Below are 17,009 nucleotides of genomic sequence, written 5' to 3'. Positions count from 1 at the left end.
TCTCACCATTTCTGTTCTCATACTTGCATTTTTATGAACCACCCTGTGAGGTGGTGTTCCCCTTTACTGTAAGGGTGGGTACCCTGCAGCCTTGAGGCCCCATATGGCCTTCTGGTCCTTGGGTGCAGCCTTTTGACTGTATCCACGTTGTATAGAACAAATCCTTTTATTAAGGGGATTTGTTCTGTGAGGTTTGGATTCAATCAGAGGGCTGCACTTGAGGACTTAGAGAGAGCTTCATGGGGCCTTGAGGCTGTAGGTTTCCCACCCCTGCTACTGAGATACATAGTTCCCCACTGCAGTGTGCTGTGAGGGACCAAGGAGGCAGCTGGATGGCGTGGTGGATAGAGCGTCAGCCTTGGAGTCAGGAAGACTCGTCTTCTGAGTTTGAATTCAGCCTCTAGACACTTACTAGTGGTGTGACCCTGGGAAAGTCACTTTGCCTCAGTTTCCTCATCTGTAAAATGAATTGGAGCAGGACATGGCAGACCATTTCAGTATCTTTGCCAAGAAAACCCGGAATGGGGTCATGACGAGTCAGACATGACTGAAAATCTCTTGAACAGCAACAGTAACCTACAGTCCCAGCTTTTCCCCTCCATTTGCCTCTCCTTTAAAAAGGAAGTTACTAATCTGGAATCCATTTTCTTAGGGCCTTGCTCACTGCTAGGGATTTTACAAACTATTTCAAACTAAAGTATTAATAGATGATAATGGCTTAATGTTATTCCACATAACATCTGCAGCATAACAACTACTTTCAGTGCTTTAGCACAAAGGAAGAGTGACTAATTGTGGAAATTTCAAACACCAAGTTAGGCCAGGGCTGAGTTATTTTTGGTGAGAGAGATTATTTTTCCAATGCTGTTCAAGTCACACCCATCTAGACATAAGGTAGGCTGTAATGGGGAAGGGGAAGTGGCAAGCATTTGTTGAGCTGCTGCTTTGTGCCAAGCACTGTGCTAAGCACTTTATAAACATTATCTCGTTTGATCATGTCCATGTAAGTAGATCATATAGCTGCAAGCTCTGGTCACTCAGTTCTGGGGCCGAGCACTCAGCTGTCAGTCCCACCAAAGGTCATCAGACCCTAATAGAAAATGTTACGCTGACCAAATCCCTGCAGACTAATACGCCAATCTCAGTCCAGTTTGTTGATTCACTTGAACTCTATTCTTTGTTGTAGGTTAGAGTCAGTGATGTAGTTAGTGTGGGCACAAAGGGTATTTCTAAACAGATGAGTGAAACTTCTTAGTTCACCCATTCACGCTGTTGCTCCAACATCCCTAAATACAAGTCAAGGAAGTCACCCAATATTTAAGTGCAGAGCATCATATTAGATGTTAGGAGGGAGAAAAAGATAAATGAAATTAGTCCTGACTTTGCAGATACATATAGAACACATGCCAAGAATGACAAAATAATCTTCTGAAATTTCAGATAGAACAAGCTGATGACTTCATGAGAGGTAGCCAGGTGGCTCAGTGGATAGGGCTCTGGGCCTGGAGTCAGGAAGACCTGAGTTCAGATATAGCTTCAGATATTTTCTGGCTGTGTGATCCTAGGTCAGTCATTAATCTCTGTTTGCCTTAATCCACTGGATAAAGAAATGGCAAACTATATCAGTATCTTTGCCAAGAACCCATGTGCGGTGTTGGTACGCCATGGTCTACAGGGTCGTGAACAGCTGAATGTGACTGAACCACAGAAAAACAGCAATGATTCCATGAGACATCAATAGGAACTTTAAACACAGAAAAGGGTAGGAAGATGGTGCAGTGGAGAGAATACCAGGCCTGAAGGCAGCAAGACTCATCTTCCTAGCTGTGTGACCCTGAGCAAGTCACTTAATCCTTTAGGCCTCAATTTCTCGTCTGTAAAATGAGCTGGAGAAGGAAATGGCAAGCCATTCTAGTATTGCTTTTTTATATTTGCCTAGAAGAGCCCAAATGGGGTCACAAAGCGTTAGACATGACTGAAATAACTGAACAACAAAACACTGAAAAAATAGAAAATCTTGACAAAAACAACTGGCCTGGAAAACAGATTGAGGAGAGATAATATGAGGATCGTTGGACTGCTCTCTGAAAGCCATGGCTTAGAAAAATGGACATCATATTTCAAGAAATCGTAAAAGAAAACTGTCCCGATCTCTTACAGTTACAAAGTAGAAATGGAAAGAATCCGTACCAAATTTCCTGAGAGGAACCCCCCCCCAAAAAACCCCAGGAAGTTAATAGTCAATATCTAGAGTTTTCAGGTAAAAGAAAAATTACTGCAAGCAGTCAGAAAAGAAAAGAATTCCGATATGGAGGAGCTGCAGTCAGTGTCATGCAGCGTTTAGCCGTCAATTTAAAGGAATGGAGAGCTGGGAACGTGATATTCCAGAAGACCAAATCTTGGCTTATCCAAGAATGACTTACGCAGCAAAACTGAGCATGATCCTATAAGGAAAAAGGAAATCTGTAATGAGATAAAGGCCTTCCACGCATTCCTGATGAAGAAACTGGAGCCAAATGGAATTTCTGAAGAGTTAGACGTGACAGATCTAGAAAGAGACATATCTATCTCCAAACAATATATGGTGCTTTTATAGGAGTACATATGCGCGAGAACGTAAAAAACTTGAAAAGGAAGGAAAGCAAAAACAGTTTGAATTTTTAAAATCAGCGGCCGTGGAACGAGGACTGCATTAAATGAAGGGTCTTTGGAGCACGGTGAAAGGTAACTGCGCTCTGAATAGCTTAATCCTAACAAGCAGAAGTCAGAGAATAAAATCGAAAACAACCCCCGCCAGTGCCATTGAATTAAAAACTAGGAGCTGGCTTTTTGGGAGAAAACAAGTCTGTAAAATAGCCAAGCCATGAGCTAACTTGAATTTTGAAAAAAGAAGAAAAGGGAAAAAAAGGGAAAAGATGAATTCACAATGAAGAAGAAATAAAAGAAATTATTAGGAGCTGTTTTTCCCAACTGTGTGCCAATAAAAGTGACAGTCGAAATGAAATGGATTGCTATTTGCAATAATATAAATTGCCTAGATTAATGGAATAGGAAGTATAGTACTTAAATAGCTGTGTCTCAGAGAAAGAAATCAAACAAGCCATAAATGAAGTCCCAGATTAAAACTTACAGGACTAGATGAGTTTACAATAAAATACTAACAGATATTTAAAGAACAAATAATTCCAGTACTATACAAATTGTTCTAAAAATAGGAAAAGAAGGAATTCTGTGAAATTCCTTCTATAATACAAATATAGCCATGACACTTAAACCAGGGAAAGCCAGAACAGAAGGAAAACTATCAACCAACATCCCTAACGAATGGTGAAGCAAACATCTTAAATAAAGTATTAGCAAGGATATGACAGCAGCATGTCTTTGACGGCATTGGATTTATACCGTGAATGGAGAGCTGGTCCAATAGTAGGAAAACTGTAAACAGAATTGACCATGTTAGTAACAAAGCCATGTGGTTGTATCAGTAGATTCAAGAAAGGCTTTTGAAAAGATACAACCATTCCTGTTAAAAATACTAGTAGAGTGTCTTCTCAAAATGATAGTATGTATCTAAATTGAAATACGCAAAATTATTTACTTAGAGAATCCTTTAGTCAACAAAAAATCAATTAATTGAAACAGTAAACAACTTGAGCAAAGTTACAAAATATAAAATAAACTCATACAAATTGTTAGCATTTCTGCATATTGTCAGCAGAATCCAGTATGAAGAGATAGAGAAATTCCGTTTAAAATAATTGCAGAAAATATAAAATACTTGGGAATCTACTCACCAAGACATACACAAGAATTATATGAACACAATTATAAAACACTTTTTACACAAATGAAGACACATCTAAATAACTGGAGAAACATTAGTTACTATGAATAGGATGAGCTACTATAAAAATGGTAATACTTCCTAAATTAATTTACAGTGCCATACCAATCAAACTGTCAAAAAATTACTAGAAAAATAACAATTAATCAGGAGAAACGAAAGGTCAAGAATGTCAAGGGAGCTAATGAAACAAGTTCATGAGTGGGGAGGAAAGGGTCCTCGAGATACTGGAGCTCAGAGTAGTCTACAGAATTGTCATCATCAGAGCAGCTTGATGCTAGCTAAGAACAAGTTAAGTTTACAATTTAGAAGCAAATGAACATACTAATCTAGTGTTTAGTAAAGTGAAAGATCCAAGTATGGAGCAAAAACTCACTACTGAACAAAAAACTGTTGGGAAGGCAAGCTGGCAGAAACTATTGTCCAGATCAGCATCTCAACATGTAGCAAGACAAGGGCCAGATGGGTATGTAATTTAGACATAAAGGGTGGTATCATAAACAAAATGCTAAAAGAGCATAGAAGAAATTATCTGTCTGATCTCTGGATATGGGAAGAGTTCATGACCAAACGAGTTAAAAAATTTCACAAGACAATTTTTTAATATAAAATTAAAAAGTTTTTGCTCAAACAAAACCAGAAGAAAACAGGTAAATGGGAAAAAAACCCCATCAAATTTCTCTAATAAAGACCTCACTTCTAAAATATAAAGGAAGCTGAGTCAAATTTATAAGAATAAAGATTATTCCTCAGTTGATACATGGAAAAGGAATATGAATAGGTAGTTTTCAGAAAAAAAATCCAAGTTATCAACAGCTTTATGAAAAATTACTCTAAATCACTAATAAGTAGAGAGTTGCAAATGAAAACAACTGTGAGGTAGCACCTCACATCCTTCAGATTGGCTGAAATGAAAAAAAGAAAAAGACAAATGCTGAAGGAACTGTGAAAGCAGCTACATATATGCACTATTGATAGAGCTGTGAATTGGTCCAGTTGTTGTGGAGAGCAACTTAGAACTATACCCAAAAAACTATTGAATTTTGTATATACCCTTTGACCTAGTAAAGACCAGGCCTATGTCCCAAAGAGATCAGAGAAATAGGAAAAGGAGTCATAGATTTAAAAAATGTTCGTAGTAGCTCCTTTTGGGTAGCAAAGAATTGGAAAGTGGGGATCGGGGGACATCAGTTAGGGAAAGACTGAACAAATTATGTTCAGTGAGTTGGATGGAATATCATTATACTATAAGAAATCATGAGAATGATGCTAGAGAATCCTGGGAAGACTTGTTTGAATTGATCCACGGTGTAAAGAACAACGTATACAGTAATAATAACACAGTAAACATAAACAGCTTGGAAAGAGCCAGGAGCTCTGATTAGTATAATGATCCTCTCAGAGGACTGGAGATGACACATGGTCTACTTCCAGAAGAGATGATGAACCCATAATGTAGACTGAAGCGTTGTTTGTTTTTGGACATCATCCGTGATAGGATTTGTTTGCTTGACTATACTTATTTGTAGGAGGCTTCATTTTTCTCACTTTCTCTTAAGTGGGGGAGGGAGGTAGAAGGTGGAGAATTTAGAACTGAAAATAAAGTGAAATTGAATTTCAAAAAAAGCAGTTTAATAGAGAGGGAATGATTGAAGGAAGGAGGAAGGGGCTGGATGTGATGAGAAGTCTTTAGTGATGTGAATTGAGAATGAGCCAGGTGTGTCATATGTTCTATGTATGTTGCATATGGATAGTTTATATTTACATATAATATTTTAACGTTTTCAGTATGCTGACAGTCATGCTGTAGCTTAGTGCAAGCATTATTTCTAGTTTATAGTTGAGAACACTGTTGGCTTCAGATTAAGTGATTCATACTACTAGTGAATGTCACGGCCAAGCTCCTGTCTCCTTACTCTCAAGTTCAACTCTTTTTTATTGTTTCACCGTGTTTCCTGATTATGTTTGCAATTCAGTGTTTTAAATGTTAGATTCTTCATTTGCATTAATTGCATTTTGTTTTAGTTTCTATTTTAACATGGATTCTCTCTGGGCATGATTTTTATGCCAATTTCTAATATACTTTGTGTTACATTTTAAAAAATAATCAGAGATAAAGTTAATGTTTTAATCGTAATTATAATAGCTTCTCCTCATTTAACTATTTTTCCTTTTGGTATCATTTGGATTCTGGGAATTTTTTTTCATGTGTCCTACAACCTAGTGATTTGCATCCCTGACTTGGCTTCTGCTGTGTCCTTTACTAGGATTGTAAATGTAAGGAAGAAGTGTCATGTCTTACCCTTCACAAGATACCCCTTCACAAGGTTCATTTCAGCCATTCCTTCAGTTTATGGTAGAGTTCTTCACTGGACTGTCTAGTTTTAGAGTCTTAATGCTTCAGAATCCAAGAGATCTTCAAGTTAGGTTAATGTTGGCTTTGTGGCTTCACTTCTAATTTTGAATAGTTGAAAATAACAAAAAAAAATTAGTAAGTTATTCAAAGCTCTGCAGTTGCAAGAATAAATTTCTGGGCTTATTAGTTTTCTGTATTGTGATTTGCAGTTTCTGCTTTGCAGTGCAGACCCTCACGAGGCCAATGAAATCGTTCATTTGAACCTTCTTAGATTTTAGGCCTTTAATTTGTTAGAATATGTCAGAACTCACGAGCGGTGGCATAGTTTCTTTTTTTCTTTTTCTGCAGCTGGGAAAAACAGATACTGTCTCTCACAAGTTCCGAAGAAAATCAAAAGTTAATGATGTCAAAAATAGAGAAGTATCCAGTGCACATGACGTTAACTGCTCTTCTTTCAATCCTTTGTCAAATGCACCTTATGAAGATAATGATCATCTGAACAATTTTCAGGACAAAGGAGACACAGGATTAAAGCAATGTTCCCTTGGTTCAGAATTTTTGGAATCGGGTTTAAAATCTGAGTCACTCACTGAACTCCATTTGGCTGAGAATCTCTCCGCTTGCAGCCTGTCTCCCCCTTCTCTGTTTGAAGATAACAGCATGGAGATTTTTCACCCTCCTCATCCTACTCTGTCCTCATTTGCTAATGAAATCTCTTTAACTTCTTCCTTATTAGAAGAGCTAAATGAACATGTACATTCCGATTTAGTGGAACTTTGTAACAATGAAATGTTAAAAGTATCTTCTTGCAAAATTTGGAAAGATGACTGCTTATTGCTGGTTTGGTTGGTTGCCAACAAGAGCAGTTTGGAACTGAAGAGTATGAATTTAGAAATTACACCTACAGAAAATTTCAAGGTAAGGAAAGTGATGGTTCATCTTTTCTAGCTTTGAAGAGAGGCTTTTTGCTTATTAGTATTTTTCTCATTGGCTATAGTGCTGGCCCAGAAACTTATTCCAACACCAATTCTTACTCCTCTACAGAAAATTAAAAAAGAAAAGAATGGTCGTAATTTCCATACTTTGAAGAAGTTGAGAATGAGAACATTATAAGAAAATGAAACTCACTTATTGTCTCTAGTTCAGGAGACCCAGTTAGGGAAGTGAATGACTTAATCAAGAGATTAATGGGAAAAGTGAGAAGTATTAAAATGACTTTTAAATTGGTGCCATGTCTTTAATAGTTACTTTCAGATATCCCCACCGTTGTTATGAAAAACCCAGAAAATCTTCTACCTGACTGCCTGCCGAAACAGAACAAAACATGCACTAAAAATCTGAGAATTTCAGGCACCAAGTGGGTGAGGCAGCTCGCTGACACAGTGCCCTGGACCTGGAGTCGGGAGGATATGAGTTCACTTCTATCCTCAGATATTTACTGTTGCTTTGGGCAAATTACGTAACCTCGTCCTCAGTTTTCTCAGATGTAAAATGGAGATGATGATAGCTCCTACCTCCCAAGGTTGTTGTGAGGCTCAAATGACATAATATCTGTAAAGCCCTGAACAACGTTTCTGACACCTAGTAGGCACTTTACTGAGAGACAGGTATGTGAGTGATACTGATGCTTTCCTTAGTCGTACATGTAGGGCACTTCTTCTAATCTGGTTATTCATTGCTTTGCATTAAATGACTGGTAGTGTCTTTGTTTATTCTTTGTGATCTATAGTAGTGTCCTTTCTGTTACAACAAAGTAATTTAGAATATAGAGCTGATTATATTGGACCAGCTGAGAGGTGGAGCTGCAGTTGTTTTTCGTTTGTTTGTTTTGAATATAGCTTAGACCGTTGGCTAAGACTTGATAATCTTTTACAGAAATTAGTTGCATTACTATTTTTATTTATTTATTTATTTTATTTATTTATTTTTTGGTTAAATTTATTTATTTAACTTTTAACATTCATTTTCACAAAATTTTGGGTTACAAATTTTCTCCCCTTTTATCCCCTCCCCCCCCCAAACACCAAGCATTCTAATTGCCCCTATGACCAATCTGCTCTCTCTTCTATCATCCCTCTCTGCCCTTGTCTCTGTCTTCTCTTTTGTCCTGTAGGGCCAGATAGCTTTCTATACCCCTTCACCTGTATTTCTTATTTCCTAGTGGCAAGAACATTACTTGACAGTTGATCCTAACACTTTGAGTTCCACCTTCTTTACCTCCCTCCCTCTCCACCCCTTCCCTTTGGAAGGCAAGCAATTCAATATAGGCCAAATCTGTGTAGTTTTGCAAATGACTTCCATAATAGTTGTGTTGCATAGGACTAACTATATTTCCCTCCATCCTATCCTGTCCCCCATTACTTCTATTCTCTTTTGATCCTATCCCTCCCCATGAGTGTCGACCTCGAATTGCACTCTCCTCCCCATGCCCTCCCTTCTATCATCCCCCCCACCCTGCTTGTCCCCTTATCCCCCACTTTCCTGTATTGTGAGATAGGTTTTCCTACCAAAATGAGTGTGCATTTTATTCTTTCCTTTAGTGGAATGTGATGAGAGTAGACTTCATGTTTTTCTCTCACCTCCCCTCTTTATCCCTCCACTAATGAGTCTTTTGCTTGCCTCTTTTATGAGAGATAATTTGCCCCATTCAATTTCTCCCTTTCTCCTCCCAATATATTTCTCTCTCACTGCTTGATTTCATTTTTTTTTTAAGATATGATCCCATCCTCTTCAATTCACTCTGTGCACTCTGTCTCTATGTATGTGTGCATGTGTGCATGTGTGTGTGTGTAATCCCACCCAGTACCCAGATACTGAAATGTTTCAAGAGTTAGAAATATTGTCTTTCCATGTAGGAATGTAAACAGTTCAGCTTTAGTAAGTCCCTTATGACTTCTCTTTGCTGTTCACCTTTTCATGGTTCTCTTCATTCTTGTGTTTGAAAGTCAGATTTTCTTTTCAGCTCTGGTCTTTTCATCAAGAAAATTTGGAAATCCTCTATTTCATTGAAAGACCAATTTTTCCCCTGAAGTATTATACTCAGTTTTGCTGGGTAGGTGATTCTTGGTTTTAGTCCTAGTTCCTTTGACTTCTGGAATATCCTATTACATGCCCTTCGATTCCTTAATGTAGAGGCTGCTAGATCTTGTGTTATCCTGATTGTATTTCCACAATACTTGAATTGTTTCTTTCTAGCTGCTTGCAATATTTTCTCCTTGACCTGGGAACTCTGGAATTTGGCCACAATGTTCCTAGGAGTTTCTCTTTTTGGATCTCTTTCAGGCGGTGTTCTGTGGATTTCTTGAATATTTATTTTGCCCTCTGGTTCTAGAATCTCAGGGCAGTTTTCCTTGATACATTACTATTTTTATTATAGAATTTAATCCCAGTAACATTCTCTCTTGCTTATTTTTGTTTGTAGAGGGGGAAATTTCCAATTTTCAAAAAAAGAAAATGGCAGCTATCCCGTGTTAATTCTGTTGATAGTTTTTCCCAAAGATTTTCAGCACAGCGTTATGTTGCTTTACAGATCCTTGAGCATCCTGGCTTCTGTTTTCCTGTCATAGAAGCAGAAAGCACCAAAAGCATCCAGCAGCGGGTACAAATGGAAAAACCTTTCACAGAGGAGGCTCTTTCTGGTTTTATTAAATATCAGGTGGAAGAGGATCCACAGATTCAGTTAGAATTTTCAGTAACCTTATCACTACTGGATTTCATCAGGTAATTGATTTCTCATCATTTGGGATAGCAGTTTAACTGGGTTTGTTGAACTCTAAAATTTCTCATGTTCCTTTTTCTTTTACAGCAACTTTTTCTCTTTATGTATAATTCATTTATCTCATTAAGTGCTCTTTGATCCAGCTAATTCTTATGGCAGAATCTCTTCTTATAGAATATTTAATTCATTATCAACGAGAAAAAATAACGCTGGGTATCTGTTGTGTTCAGAACCCTGTTCTGGGTAATGTGGGAAGCTGTAAAGGAAAGTCAAAAAGATAGAACTCTGGCAAATTCACAATTCTTTTCAGTTTTTCATATGTACCATTCAGGTTAGCATTCTTTTATGAAGGATATCTGAAGGCAGAGAAGAAAGAATCACCAAGGATTCCATAAAAGAAAACAAAAAGCAAAACTTTAAAAACTTCAGACTTATGGTTTTGCTTGGTTCTTACATTTTTTTCTCCTGTCTTTAAAATGTTATGGTAAACATGTATGTAATACTTATCAGATGCCTACCTGAGTCAGGCCTATGGGGAAAATAAAATGATAAGATACAGTCCCTGGCTTCAAAGAGCTTTGAGTCTTTGTCCGTGATTGTACATCAGAGAGCAGCGAACATAGTCGTGCTTTATTAAAAGTTCTGACTTACTTTTGGCCTAATCCAGAGCTGGGGAACCTGCCGCCTGGAGGCCACATGGGCCTCGAGGTCCTTGAGTGCGGCCTTTGGGTTGAATCCAAGCCTTATAGGACACATCCTTTTAAGGGAGTTTGTTCTGTGATGCAGTCCTAGGACTGCCTCTGAGGACCTAGAGGGCCACATGTAGCCTTGTGGCTGCAAGCTCCCCATCTCTGGCTAATCCCTGGTATGGATCGTGTTTAAGTATTAAAATGCAAGCACATCTGAAGGAAAATAATATTAATCACAGAATTAATAATAATTTAATAATATTAATCATAGAATAATATAAAGATCACACTTTGAGTCATTGAGAAACCCAAATAAACTTACGTTCATTGGGGTGCAGACTCTGATAGGTTCTTGTCAGTTTGCTGTGCCTGCAGTAAAGACCTGTCATGGATCATGTGTTTGTCATCAAAGGCACCATCTTAACTCATTTTGGAGGCATTTACCACCGAAAGGCTGGCCATCAAGTGAGAAGTTGTTTTGGCCACAGCAACTCGGGAAGACTGGCTACTAAGGAATAGATGGGTTGTTACTTGCGTTGTTAGAGGGGATGCTTACACTGCTGAAATCACATTGATACAGTATAATTAAGAGGTAAAACCCTTCTCTGATGACTCAACGTGGAGTGTGAACTGTGTATTTGGAGTTGAGTAGCACGTTCCTGGTGCCAGTGTTTTTTTACATTGAATTAGAAGTTGAAATTATGTCTTATCATTAGTTTAATAGGAGCATGGTTGCCTTGTTTTTATACTGATTGTTAAGATATTTGTTTTTATTTATATCTCTGACATTTGAAAGATTTTTGTGTTTAGAATAATTTAACTCTTTTGGAAATATGCTAATAAAAAATAATTTCAGACCAATGAAGATTTGTACTGAAGATTTTGGCAAACTTTGGCTCTCTTTTGCAAACGATGTGAAACAAAACGTAAAAATGTCAGATTCTCAAGCTAATTTGCCTTTTGCCCTGAAGATCCTGCAGCAGAGACTAAGACTACACATCGTTGATATTATAGGTTCGTAGAATAATTTTTAAAAAAACAAACAACCTTCTATTTACGGTGCTTTTCCTTTGGTCCTTTGCCCTCTCATACCACGTACAAAGAAACACCTGTCATTCTACACTGAACACTTACATCTTGTCAGGTTGCCCACAGATTACCGCTGGTCATCATAAACCTCTAGCAGCTGACTGGAACTCCTGGCTGAATTGCTTAGAACTGGTATAGCTTTTTGTGAACAGAGATATACTTTTATGGCTTTTCAATTAATATTTTAGAAGAAATAGGTACATAATTGATCAGTTTTGAAGTGTCTTAAAAGCATATTGATTTATTAGCCATTATCAGGTACTTGAAAAGTGGTATTGTATGGTTATTACTCACATGTATCCATGGCCCCATTTACATTTGGTTTTGTTTTTCTGTTTCCTAAATTCTGAGCTTATCAAACATGAAGTAAAATGAGCACTTCCATATGCACAGTAGAAAAAACTGCAAATCTCTATAATAAATAGCTTGCTTTTCGGTTAAGTTACTTAAGGAGAAGTTACTTTCAAAGCTGACCTGCTTGTCTGTGATTCCTTCTGGTTTTCCTTCTGTTCTTTTCTGTGCATTTAAATAACATGTTTGAGTAATTTCTTGGCGGGGGGAGAGGGAGGTAATTCTATCCCTAGATCTCCTCTCTGAAATCCTTTTTCCTAAAACAAAACATTTATAACAAATTCAAAGACAAGCAAAATTAGTTTCTATATTTTCTGTGTCAGAAAATTAGTATCTTGGTTTGCAACTTGGGTCACCTCTTTCAGGTGGACTCATGACACACTTTAAATAAATTGTAATGCTTTAAAAAATTTTTTTTTACTTCCTGACTTTGTAAAAAAAGATTTGTTCCATTAAGAATGTTATTACACTCAACTTTGAACATTTTGTTGTAGAGTAATGTCTAGGGCATTCTTACTTTTGAGAGTAAACACTTTGTTGTTTTTATTTTGCTTATGATCACTTTATTTTTATTTGTGAAAAAATCAAATTTAGTATTTTTTACATAATTATTTTTATGCATTTCATGATTTTATATATAATTCTATTTTTTCTACCCACAGAATAAAGAAATAGGTATAAATTAATGCATATTGTAGAAGTGAACATTATAATGACAAATTTATATTATTGTGGCAAAAAATATGAGATCGTTACCACATTGACCAAAAGATCATTGACCATAGTCAGTCTCATGGATCATCCACCAAGTATTAGAAAAGTTATCTGATTAATGAAAGCATTGCAATCTCAGTGAATTCATGGTTGCTTACATAGCAGTAAAATCATTGAAAGCATTGGTGTGGCATGTATGTGCCACATATACAGATATTGTTTTACAACAGTGGCATTTATTTTGGATCATTTTCCATTCAAAACAATGACATTTGTCTTGATCATTATTAGTTAAAAATAATTTTTTTCATCATTATTTTTCTTCTTGAAAATAAATTTTAGAGTTTTAATGTTTGATGAATTTAGGGTTAGCTGAGCATCCTGCCCAGAGGAGATACTTAATAAGCAACTGTTGTTTGGGAGAACAGAAAGGGGCTTACATGAGCTCAAGTGAACCTTTAATGGTAGCCTTGAACTTTGTTTCATGTCATGTATTTGGGATTCTTATGCTGCTGAACTGATTAAGAATGAGGATATATAATTTTTGTTTTGTTTTAGGAAATGAAGGAATATTGGCCTGTCACCTACTTCCATCAGTTCCCTGTTTACTGCACTTGAGGGTTCACGAAGGAACGGTTGCTCTGTGGTTCAGATCCTCGTGCTCCTCCCTTCCAGATTATTTACTGTATCAGTGTCAAAAGGTGATGGAGGAATGCTGATCCAAACTCTGCTTGTTTTCTACTTTAAAGGTTTACATAGATAAAATTATTTACCAAAGTAAAATGAACTCATGGTACATCTAATGAAAAGGGGAATAATTTGGCTTATAGGTGTTTCTTAAAGGACTTCTTAGATAAGGAAGAGCTCCGAGAAACTGTACCTTTATCACTTTGCTCAGGATTGTTTACTATTTTGTGTCCTCCCAAAAGTGACCTATGTTAGCATTTTAGAACTGTTAATGGTTTAACATGACCTCGAGTAGGGAGATGGAAAATATTTATTTTGTAATAGGCAGTTTTCTAGCTAGCACATTTACTCCAGGACTAGTGGACTTGGAGATACGGTTAAGTCCCAGTTATCCGCACCAGTGGAGAGAGGAGTAAGTGGATAATCCCAAGTGTAATTAGTATTGGGTTTTGAAATGCATTGTCTGACTTTTTCTATACTTCTTATCTTCCTAATTTATGTTTTGATGAAACTGGTATTAAAATGAGTTCTTGGAGCCCGCACCAACTGATACTGGCGTTGGGGATGCAGAAGCATGTGGGGTGGCAAGAGGAAGCCATCTTGACCTTAACTGTGTTACATTTAATCCATACATGTATGACTGAGAAGTGAGCACAAAATCTGTCCCTTTCTCACATAGTTACTTTTTTTTAAGCTGAAAATTAGTCACTGTGTGGGCTATATTTTTAAAAAATACCACTTCAACATTATTATGGAAATAAAATCCCTCATTGGGCGTACCCCTCATTATGGTAACATCTCGGCATCATTTGATACCTACGACGTTGAAGGTCATGTTACTTTAGGAGTAAAATGGCGTCGGTGCACGATGCTCTTTGAACACGCCTGAGTAGCAGTGGCGCAGACGACCTTTGTGGGCTGCAGTGAAGATGCTGTTTTCTCACGTCTGGCCCTTTTTTCCCCTCACCTGTTACGTAGGTAGCCGGCAGCCTCTGAAAGTCACTGTCAGAACTGCAGCTTCAACCAGTAAGAGGAACTTGATGCTAAACTGAGTTAATGTTTCCAGAATTTCAAATGGTAGATTAATGTTAAGAACTGGGATAGTATTTACAGTCTTATGTACTTTCTGAAGTTATCTCATTTTTCAAACGGTTTAATGGAGATTCTTCAAGCAGTACCATGTCAAATCACAGATTGCAATGAATTAGTGAGCAGTTAATTTATGTGGTCACTCACTCAAGTCAGAAGCACCTGATCATAGCTGATGAAAATGTGAAAGGGTTTTCCTAGACTGACAGATTGAGTTAGTTGTGTTTCTGCTCGAGTGTGCCTTCCCAGCAACGAGCAGTATTTTCTCATCGCCAGTTTTAAGTTGCTCGTTGAAGTAATGCTTTATTGTGACCCGTTCATTTAAACCTGTAGTAGAACCCTGCTTACAGCAACAGTGTTAAAGGACAAAAGAATCTTCGATATTCTGAACTTCCTTGCTGTGATGAGGGCGATTACACTCATCCCTCCCATCCCTCAGCAAGGGAAGAGAAAGCTATGATATTCTGCTTCTGGGCTACGAGGCAGCAGTGGCATGGCAACCTCTCCCTAGGCTCTGTTCCATTCCTGCCCTAGTCAGTGATATATTTATCCTGCCCTCCATGCTATTTCTGCTGCTGCTGCAGCCATTAATAGAGAAGGAACATCCCTCTGTCACGGTGCAAAAGCATGGAGTGCCATACGGGAACTTGGGCTCCATCCCTTCCTCCACTTCCTAGGGTAAGCTTGTGCTCTTGAATCCATCTGGGATCAGTGTTTGGGGTACTCCTCAAGTGGGTAGGTAAGTGGCTTATTTGGAAGGAACACTGCAAGCTCCTTTCTTCTCTCCTTGGTTATAAGGGGGGTATGTCCCTCCCTTGCTCCAGAAGTTGTTGCCACAGGAGTAAAGCCAAGGGATGGATGCTTCCAATTCTAACCCTAAATGCACAGAAACCAGTGAGTAGAGGGAGGTCTACAGTCACACCATTGCTGATGGAGCTATTTGGAGTTCTTCCATAGGAGACATGCTTTCCCTCATTGAACAGCTAAATCTAATCACTTCAACTCTGCTTTAAGACTTACTTCTTTTTATATGTGTGATTTCAAAACCAAATGTTACAAATACAACTTATGAACAGAACTAATTAGATTTTAAAGTATTCAGTAACAGGGCATACGATGCTTACTTTTATTGAATGTTTAAATTCTGAATCAGGGATCATCCTCTGTACATTTTATTCAGTTTGACTATAATAGGATGAGACTGATTTCATGTGGGATTTGTGGAATCAATCTCACTGCTGCATAGGCAGCTTTCTATGCTGGGTTTAGGGACACTGCTGAGAATGTTGGGCCAGTAATGGTGCCAGGCGCTCAGCAGTATGAACATGCTTCACTCTTGGTAGTCACACTGGGCCCCTTCACTGTGGCAACAAATGTATGTTTGGAATGAATGTAAGGAAAGGCAATAAAGATCTAAGTACGGTGGTGGTAGAGGGAAGTAAGATGGTGTGATCCTCAGTGGAGGGACGTGTGTAGAAGGGAAGGTTTTGCTGGCCTAGCAGAGGCATCCCGTAAGGTGGGAGAGGAAGGAGTGAACACTGCAGTGCAAGTTACAGATGGTGGTCAAGTAGTGACTGAGATGCCAGTCTGTGCTTGGCATGTCAAATGTTGCAAAGCCCTGTTTCAAACAAAGTTGTCTAGGAAAGTTTCTGTGTGGTGGAAAGGCAGCGCTTTATTCCCCTCACCCTCATTTATTTAATGTTAATATTTTGAAAATGTTGGGCTGTCTTTTTTGTGGAACTATCTTTTTTCATGGATGGAAGCCATTTTTGTCTCCTTATTATCAGCCAGATAGTTATTGAAAGTGCACTGAATTCCTCATTTATAAGTATTTTACTGTGTTAAACTTTTGGGAGAGAAAATGAAATGTACCTTAACAGGCAGTAATTTTCACGTTTTGGAGTTGGGTTCTCTAATTTGGAAAAGTTCAATTAAATGTACAACTGGCATAAAATTGTCCATACTGATTACTTCTGGTCTTTTATTATTTTGTAAGCTGTTACATAAGAGATGAATAACACCAGTGACACTGGCGGTATTGACTAAGAGAGGGGAAGCGATAGAGAGCAGGGTAGGTAGGAATGTCTAACTTGCTGTGCCACTGCAACGGTATAACTTACTGTTCTCGAGAAAGACCATTTAGATTGTAAATTTAGTCCCATATTCCCTCTTCAAGGGATGGGGAAAAATTCATGGTGATTCATTTAGTGCCATCATCATATTCAAAGACGGAAGGAAGTATAAATCAAGGTATACTGAGAAATATAGTAGAACGAGAACTTGATTAGGAGTCAGTATTAAGTTATTGACATTTACTATAATAAATATGTGTGTGTGTGTGTGTGTGTGTGTGTGTGTGTGTGTGTGTGTGTGTGTGTGTGTGTATGTCTGAGGCCGGATTTGAACTCAGGGCCTCCTGACTCCAGGCTAGTGCTCTAATCATGCGCCACCTAACGGCTCCTCACAAATATT

At 37.9% G+C, this 17,009-nt stretch overlaps 1 protein-coding gene across 3 annotated transcripts in view; it reads left to right on the top strand.

Annotated features, from left to right (window-relative positions):
- Window positions 1-16,496, top strand: part of AP4E1 (adaptor related protein complex 4 subunit epsilon 1) — an 85,943-nt gene extending 69,447 nt beyond the window's left edge. For 2 of the 3 annotated variants that reach the window (XM_072623056.1, XM_072623057.1), the window contains exons 18-21: window positions 6,549-7,118; window positions 9,730-9,920; window positions 11,464-11,621; window positions 13,320-16,496. In XM_072623056.1, the coding sequence (XP_072479157.1) occupies window positions 6,549-7,118; window positions 9,730-9,920; window positions 11,464-11,621; window positions 13,320-13,480 (1,080 nt within the window). In that variant the 3' untranslated portion in view covers window positions 13,481-16,496. The remainder of the gene's footprint in view (window positions 1-6,548; window positions 7,119-9,729; window positions 9,921-11,463; window positions 11,622-13,319) is intronic. The other variant, XM_072623058.1, reaches the window with a different exon arrangement.
- The last annotated feature ends 513 nt before the right edge of the window (window positions 16,497-17,009 follow it).

The sequence above is a fragment of the Notamacropus eugenii genome, chromosome 7 (assembly GCF_028372415.1).
Source record: "Notamacropus eugenii isolate mMacEug1 chromosome 7, mMacEug1.pri_v2, whole genome shotgun sequence".
NCBI lineage: Eukaryota > Metazoa > Chordata > Mammalia > Diprotodontia > Macropodidae > Notamacropus > Notamacropus eugenii.
This window is presented reverse-complemented; position numbering and strand designations above follow the sequence as displayed.